The following is a 9,008-nucleotide window of genomic DNA, read 5'->3' on the forward strand; positions in this document are numbered from 1 at the left end:
TGTAGTGCACATCCAACCTAAGTTTCTCCATTACTTCGTCAGCGAGGTCAGGTGTGATTGTACCAATTCCATCAGAGAAAACATACCCATTTCTCTCAATGTCTGGAAGCTCGGTGTCAACCTCGTGAAGCATGACATCTACAGTGGCATATGTGGAGGAGAAGCACAGTCCCATCCTAGCAGCACATTTTGCCACATTCTTGTCTTTGAACTTCCCCATCCATGTTTTTATATCTGACACTCTTGTTTTCCCGTCTTCAGCAAAGAACCAAGCAGAGCGGTCTCTCAGTTGATTGGCTGAGAATGCTAGAAAACTATATTTTCTACCACATAGTTTAAACCCATCGGTTAATATGCTCTTCACTCTTTTGAAAACGTAAGTCTTCTGAGAGAAAGAGCTTGATGTCAGATCCTTCACAATAGGAGCGACAAAGTAAGAGAGAACATTCGAATTTATGGTCTGCATACTTTCATCCATGAATGTTACGCGCAAAAATCTTTCCGCAACAGCTTTGTATTTCCTGAGTACCCTGTTGGAGAGCTCAACTTCTGGGGGTAGGCAATGGGCTCTGGTTGGGGTAATCACTAACCTTCTGATCTCAGAGATATCCTCAGATTGTTCATGACTCCCTAAAAGCTTGGGATTTTTCTGAATCCATTCCTGAACAAGCTTCAGCCTCTTGTACGCATCAAAAACTGGTCTTTTATAGGTACAGAGATGCTTGAGAGAGGCTATATTGACATCTCTGGATTGGTTTCTGAGAAGATCAAAGAAACGCTCAGTCAACTGAAACTGGTTAAAAACCCCTCTGTGCAATACCGAGTTTACTAGGAACATGATCTCAAAGGAGATTCCTTCCTTGTGATGAATGCAGAAGAAATGATCTGACACAGGCTCCCCAAAACAAGGCTCATCACGGATCCGAGGAGGCCACCTCACACGTTCCTCTTGCACCCTCCGCATCCTTAGATAATCTAATGCCGTTGTCAACTTCTTCTCATACCGAGGAGATATGAGCACTCGATAAGAAAGACATCGACCGATCGCCCCAACTTGTGTAAAATCAGTGGTACGGATCCAAGGGTCATCATCATCCAAGAGATCGAAAGGAACAGTCTCGTAAATATCATCATCAGCAGTTCTGTACCAGACACGGGGTGAAGAAGCCAGCTGCAAAAGAAGCACAAAGCCATGCAAATTCTTATACTGCCTAACTGTTCTTATGTCTCTCACCAACAACTCCAACTTATAATCACAATTTATCACAGCATGCATCACTGCATCCTTGAAAGAGAACGCAGTGCTCTTCCTGAAACAAAACTTGCAAGTGTTGTCAAAAGGATCTACAAGGAAATCAACCCCTTCAGCTCTCCAAGAAACAAGAAACTCATCCCGGGAAACCAAAGTCCCAATCTCGACCGAAACACCAGTCAACTTATATGGAGTAGTCGTTCTTCTTCTCTGGTTAAGTGTATATGGGTTCTTAGGCCCCAAGCTGACCTTTAAAGGCTGGCCATCAAGGATGAGCTTGCATTGCCCTGCAGCATCCATGGCACGTGCTGTTGATTCAGGAAGCGCGAAATGGACAAACGCATGAGGCTCCACTTTCTTGTAATCATTGATTTTGGGGATTTTTGAAGTGTCTGCGATTTCGAAATTAGGATAAGACCCAGGGGGAGTCCAAGAGTTTTTTAATCTGCATCGCCAAACAAGTCCTACTTCATCTTCGAGGTAATCTGTAAGTTGTTTTGCAGTAGTGGACTCACCAAATCCACCAATGCTTACTTGTGTCACAACCGAGTTCTTCATGTTTCCCTCTGACCCCATTCTCCGTAAAGCCCTAATCCACTGCTCTCCGTTTGGTAGTTGAAAAAGGAAATAATCAAAATTAACAGGCTATAATTTATGATTCCAACTACAAGAGCTATTGAAGATGGGACCAACCAAAAACACTCGTGATTGAATTTAAGGTTTTTTGGAATCAAGCGGGAATAAATACTCAAATCAGGCTCTCGAGACTTACACAGTGAACGGAATCGATACTGAAGACGAAACAGAAGCAACGCGGAGACCGGAGAGAAGATTAGTAAGTGAGTAGGCGCTAAATTAGGAAGGAGAAATCGCCATAGCTGAAAGTGAAACCATGCGTCATGATTATTCTTGACTTCTCCCACTCTCTCTCTCCCAGTTAACGAAAGAGACTGGAGAAGAAGAAGCGCTTCGCTTGTGCTGCTCACGTGCTATTCGTTTTCTTAATTGGGCTTTTAAATTTTGGGCCTTTTTGTATTTTGAACCACACCCATTCGAACCTGTTTTTGTAAGAATAATCCGGATAACTTGATTAGCCTGATTTGGGTAAGTTGAATTAGAAGAATTTCTTTATATTAAGAAAAATGTTGGTGTGTTTTTGTGAAATTTTACTATGTCTCTAAATCAAAGGGGTTGAGAATGAAGACTATGTGGATTATAAGAAAGCTCAAATCATTAAAAATTTAAGGTGCCAATTTTTATTACATCAAAGGTTAAATTGTTAAAGTTTCTATTAAAAAAAAGCTTATCACAAAAATTTCATGGAAAATAAAGCTTATGTGAAATGCCTCACAAACTTAAAGTGATACTGATTACATATAATATAACATATTATATCAATACAATAAAGAGAGAGAAAGTTTCTCTTCTTTCATGACACATCAAATTTTTGGAATGAGCAAAAGTCATGTAAAGAGTCTTGTTTTGTTATGAAAATTAAAGTTGTTTTAGCATTTTAATATAGAAACTAGAAATTTGCAGGAAGCCTTTTAAATATATATTTTTTATAGTAAACAATAACACGACGTTAACATGAGAAAAAAAACAAGCAAACAATAAGAAAAGTCTAAGCAAACAATCAAAAAAAAAAAAGATTTATAACAATACACCAATTCTTTATCTATTTTCAAAAAAATGCACTAATTTTTGGATGCTTAAGAAAATACATGAATTAATTATGTATTCCATTATAATTAATATACAAACTTTTGTACTCGTTAATTTTTAGTTTGCTAACTCGTGATGAGGTTCCTTCAAACAAGTACAAATGAAGTAGATATATATATATACCTCGTTTGAGAAGTTTTGTTAATCGCACTACAAAATATACTTTGCTTCTCTCGAAGAACCTCGTTTGAGATTCTCAAAAATCGAGTCAAAAACTTGTCTATGTATCTACTTCATTTGTAGAGTCAGAAATTGGTTATCGTTCCCTAGAATATGAGTGTCTCCTCACGCTACAACGACATATCAATTATCATCTCACGATATATGACTTTTTTTTCTTTTTCCACTTTGATCTTTGCAGCGTCTTTGATCTCTGATGAGTCGTGATATGATCCCCGCCACCACTTTGGAAACCGCCGTCTTGCTGGAGACTTCACCTACTCCCAGTCATCTTTGGACGGATGGTCTTCTTTGTGTGGTTGAGTATACTCAAATGCCAACGACAAGTGGATTTTCTCAAGAAAAATGGGAATCTATTGGTTAGGGTCGCGTTGACCAACTTGCTCGAGTGCGTGGAAACCATATATGGTGGTGCCATATGAATGCGATGAACCATAACATTCAATCTTGGCTAGAATCCATAATGCCTGCCCCCATCTCTTACGCTCTGATGACTGTGATAAAAGTCATAAATGACAAGTCTCAACACCTTTCGTATGAGTTTTGTACAATGTGAGATGACATGCTTTTACTCTTTATTTTTCTCTCTGTTGTTGTCGTCTTAACTTTCTTGTGATTTCCTTCTTAGCTTCATGTGAGGGCGTATAACGCATTGCTTTTTTAGCTGTTAGGGTTTGGTCATCCAGACGATTGTACAGCCGTAGTTTTTCGCTCTTGGCGTGAGAGAAACTGCTTTGTTACTGTGGTGCACTCAAATCCCGGGACCAGGGTCTTCACAATCAATGAATTAGTTGAGGTTCATTTGTTCTCAGAATATTCTTCTTTACTCTTTATCATAAGAAATATAGTATATATATCAATTACTAGATCATAAAGTGGTGGTGGTGTTTCAAAAGAGAGATCAATCATATCAACACAGTAGCATACGCATTTGCAGTTTTTGGAATCTGGCTTATTAACTTTCAGTTGTTGTTAAGAAAAGAAGGTTGTGCTGTTCCACAGACGATTCAGGAAGTCATAGCACATTTTGCTTGCTTTCTCATTCGATGGGATTATGAGGTGAGAGCACTTTTTTTGGTTTACTTATTCCCTAGCTAAAAGGTAATTTGAGTTCTATACAATGCTCTTGCGTCTTGTCTTTTTCTGGAAAATATGTAAAATGATTTTTTTTTAAGTAAATTTGAATATATACCTTAAACTTAATAGGAAATTTGAAATCTATACTAATTTTTTTAAGACATTGAAATATATCTTATGTATTGCACTAAATGATGATTTTGTCCTCAATTACAAATTATGAAATATAATTACAATTTAATTAAGTTAATTCATAAAAAAATAATTTTAAAAACATTGTGTAAACTAAATATATGGAATTTTGCTTTTGCTAATTTTTTTATTTGAAAATGATGAATTGATATTATAAATAATAATAATCAGTAACTAAAAAGATTTAATTCAGATAAAATAAATAAAATCTGCCCTTAATTAATAATTAATTAAACATTAAAAAATAAACACACAAAATAATTAAACTAATTTATGTTAGAATTTTTTTTAAAAAAAATCACTGTTTATAAGTTAGATATTGAAAAATTTAGATAATGATGAAGTTGTTTATTATGGATAATATTAATCAATAACTAAAATTAAAATTCAGATAAAAGATATAAAAATGAGAACTTATAAAACATAAACAACACAAAAAAGGATAAAATCAAATTAGTGGCAGTCAAATAAATTTTTATTTAAAATTTTGAAGAATCACACTTAACATTTTACCAAAACAAGAATTTCGTAGAATCTTAGTTTACCGTCTATGGAGAGATCTGGAAAGGAAGTTATGTGAACAAGAACCTTCCATCGAATGAACTGGTCCTCTTAACAACGGGTTAAATATCATCAATAACTTTTTAGCTCTTTCAAACCACCAGTCACCTGATTTAACAACTGTTACATGTTGGTTAGTCGATGAATTATTTTTACCCAACAATAATTATCAAGTTTAATAAAATAATAAAAAAATGTGAGCTTTTAGAAAATTAATCAACAGTTCAAAAAAATCGACTATGTAAAAAATCAATTAACAAAAAAAAATCGACTTTTTAAGTATAAGTCAACAAAGAAAAAACATAAATCAGCAGGAATAAAATATATGTCTACAGTTCAAAATGTCAATCATATTAATAAGTCAAATTAAAATGAAATAAGTCTACTAAGACAAAACACATTAACGGAAAAAAAAAATATAAGTCAACAAACAAAACAAACAAGTCAACATCATCAAAAGTCGACTATGTATAAAAACAGTCAAACAAAAAAAAAGTCGGCCGTTTTAAAATAATTGATGGAAAAATAAATAAGTCGACAAAAATTAAACTTAAGTCAACCATTCAAAATATCGACCTTATTAATAAATCAGTGTAGAATGTAATAAGTCAATAATAAATAAACAAATCAACAAAAAACAAATATAAATCGATGGACAAAAAAAATAAGTCAACCGTTAAAGAAATCGACTATGTTAAAAATCCACTAGTTATAACATAAGTCAACTGTTTAAATATAAGTCGATGATGAAGATAATTAAGTCAATAGAAGTAAAAAACAAAACGATTGTTCAAAAATTCGACATTATAAATAAATCAACATTGATTAAAATAAATCTAAAACATTGATATATATATATATATATATTATAAATTGTATAATATTGAGTTATTTATTTTTCAACAAATTTAAATCTAAATAATATCAACAAAAAGATTTAAATTCTTTTTTTTATTATTCAAAATTATAAAATCAAAAATTGATTCATGTAATCATTATTTAAAATGCTATAAATACGTTTCGTTATAATTTTTATTTATTAAATAATTTATTTCGAATTTAACTATTTTTAAAAGTAATTTATTTTTAAAGTTTAATTATTTTTAAATATAAATTAAGCTTTTATTATTGTGTTAAACAAAATATCCTTGTATTTGTGTTTAGCTTACTTTCTCAAACCTATGAGTATTTATGTTAGCTTGCTTTCTCAAACCTAATAGTTCTAGACTTCTAGAGACTCAGCTTAATTGAAATACTTTGCTTAATCTGAGCAACTTTTGGAAAATTTCGTTGTTATTATCGTCTTTTGGCTAAAACTAAATGTGTGTTCTGATCCAGTCGCAAATCAATTCTCCTTGTGTTCACCAAGTTTTCATCGATAACTTCTCTTGGGAACTCTGACACCGTTTCATATATTCCTAAGGTGAGAAGAGAAGAAATATTTTTCTTTAACCCATCCACCTAGGATCAATGCTATGCAGATTAATAACACTAACACCAACAAACAACAACTCAGAGATCTTCCTCCTCGGTTCTTTTTTTTTCTTCACTTGTATACTATCTTTCTGATTTGATTTGGTTTTCTCTATCGTGTTATGCAAAGAATCTCCCATCTAAACTGATCGAGTCTTTGATCGTTTTGTTAATTCGTTTAGGTGACAAAATTTTGATTAATTCAAGTTTTGTTTTTGAATTTTTTCTGCCTGTGTTGCATCTGATTAACATTGAAAGATGTTACAACAGATGAATTTATTGGCACGGCATATGGTAAGTAAGTGACAGAAGCATCAAAGAATGCATATTATTTAATATCTACAACAGATATAGCATATCTCAGCTAGCAAAGAAGCTATGCTTGGTTTAAGAACGTTCCATGCAAAAGGATAGCTTGAAAGAGACCCCTTTTGTTTCCCCGGAGGCGGGACTTCCTTTCCCGGTGGTGTGAAGGACTATGTTAATTTGATTCTGAGTGTTTTGCCTTTGGCTTCTGGGAGTATCAGGATAGTTCTAGATATTGGATGTGGTGTGAGTTCAGTCACATGAGTAGACACCAGAACTTAATTAATCTTCACAAGGAATTGCAAGTGTGATGCATAGAACAAACAGCCACCAGGAGATCCGCTTCGACTGCTTCCAATTCTTTTTGAACCCTCTCCCAGAGTAATCTACCCCAGTTGTATCCTCTGAAATATTCACAATCCCGCACTGCTTCCATACCATCATCATTAGGAAGTCACATCCACTTCGAGGAATTTTACGGAGCTTTCACTTTCTAATGATGATGTTACTTCCTAGTGAGAAGTGGATGTTACTTCAAGAGGCTATCATTAGGATTTAATATTATTGGATGATACCATCTTGATAAATTGTAAACTTCAAGAGGCTGCACACAACAAAAAAAACAAAAAACAAAAAAAAAAAACAATTTAATAGTATTATTGGTTTAGAGTCCTTTAGAGTTATAGAAAATTGTAAATTAAAAAAAAAAAATACCCTCTACATTTATAATCAATTTTTAATATGTGTGAAAAATCCAAAAATGGGATAAATTAGGAACTAAGAGTAGATACTAAAACATTCAAAAATTCAACAGACAAATACTAAAAGTAAAACCTGTAAGATATTAGATCGAATGATTGGAAAGAAATTATTTTTTTGTGAATATAATAAGAAGTGAAGAGCTGAAGGAAGAAACACATACTCGTAGATACTGCAACAGAGAACGATGAGTTGAACAAATAGAAGAACTGACACGAAGCTGCAAGTTGCAAATCTTGTGTTCCTCTCCTTGAAACAGAACTGAAAACCAAAACAAGAAAAACAAAGATGAAACGACAAAACTCACATGACAGAAGCGAAACCAAAGATTCTTCTAGTAACAAAAGAGACACAACTTACGTAGATAATAAAATAAGGAAAAAAATGAGTAAACATAATGTTATCATCCAGTTTTATGCCCTATTGCACATAATAGGCCCATTTAAACGAACTTAAGCCGAAGCAAAACGTTATTACAAACCCAATTAAAACACAAACACGACAAAACCTATTAATAAGAGCTACAAACTGAACTGGGGTTCCGCGTTTCGTCATCGACACATAAAAAAGGCAGCAGAATTGAAGAACATTCTATTGCCCAAATCTCTAGACAAAAATAGCTAAAAAAATTGAAGGAAGAATGAAACAAGTATCCGATCTATCAGATGATTTAGTTAGAGAGATCTTTTCTAGGGTTCCATTGACATCCATAGCGCAGTGCGATCTACTTGTAAAAAGTGGAACGCTTTAATGAAAGATCACATCTTTGGTACAAAAGCAGCATCAAAGAATCATCATCAGTTTCTGGAGTTCATGGTTTTAGATTCTAGGGTTTGTTCCTTGAGATTAGATCCACTACAAGAAAACAGGTCATTTGCCACTCCTACTATAGTCGCTCTTTAGTCGCAAATAAGGGTTTTGTGACTCCTTCGCGACTCTTCCTGATGGTCGCAAAAAAACGGTCGCAAAATATGTTGGTCGCAACATGGTCGCTTATTTGCAACTGATTACGGACTCTTTTATATAGTCGTATATTTGCGACGAAACTGTGACTAGAGTTGGTAGTTGTACATTTCCAACTAAACCGCAACGAAATCTACTTAGGGATAATTTTGTGACTATATATAACAGTCCTATGTTTACGACCGTTTTGGGATTAACGGTAGAGTCTGGGTTAGCGACTGATTAAGGACGATCTATTAGTCCCAAAAGGGTTGCAAAGTCTGTTTTTAGTTTAGTAGCAGTTGAGTCGCAAATTAGTCGTTTATTATTTGCGACTATGTTAAGACTCTGTTTTTGTAGTCGCTAAGGAGCTCGTGTTTAGTAACTATTGTGCCACTACTTTGTGAATTGGTTTAGTCACAAAATAGTCACATTATTTGAATTGGTTTAGTCACAAAATAGTAACATTATTTGAATTGGTTTAGTCACTAAATAGTCACATTATTTGAATTGGTTTAGTCACTAAATAATCACATTTTTT

At 33.8% G+C, this 9,008-nt stretch overlaps 2 protein-coding genes across 2 annotated transcripts in view; one reads left to right on the forward strand and one right to left on the reverse strand.

Annotated features, from left to right (window-relative positions):
• Positions 1-2,188, reverse strand: part of LOC104780770 (RNA-dependent RNA polymerase 6-like) — a 5,420-nt gene extending 3,232 nt beyond the window's left edge. The window contains exons 1-2 of the mRNA XM_010505306.2: positions 2,025-2,188; positions 18-1,849 (exon numbers count right to left, since the gene is read on the reverse strand). Coding sequence (XP_010503608.1) covers positions 18-1,828 — 1,811 coding nt within the window. The 5' untranslated portion in view covers positions 1,829-1,849; positions 2,025-2,188. The remainder of the gene's footprint in view (positions 1-17; positions 1,850-2,024) is intronic.
• The window catches only part of LOC109132633 (F-box protein At3g49510-like), a 7,278-nt gene continuing 6,435 nt past the window's right edge, over positions 8,166-9,008 (forward strand). The window contains 2 exon segments of the mRNA XM_019244401.1: positions 8,166-8,235; positions 8,238-8,394. Of these exon segments, the coding sequence (XP_019099946.1) occupies positions 8,166-8,235; positions 8,238-8,394 (227 nt within the window).

This window comes from Camelina sativa, chromosome 4, assembly GCF_000633955.1.
Source record: "Camelina sativa cultivar DH55 chromosome 4, Cs, whole genome shotgun sequence".
Classification (NCBI taxonomy): Eukaryota; Viridiplantae; Streptophyta; class Magnoliopsida; order Brassicales; family Brassicaceae; genus Camelina; species Camelina sativa.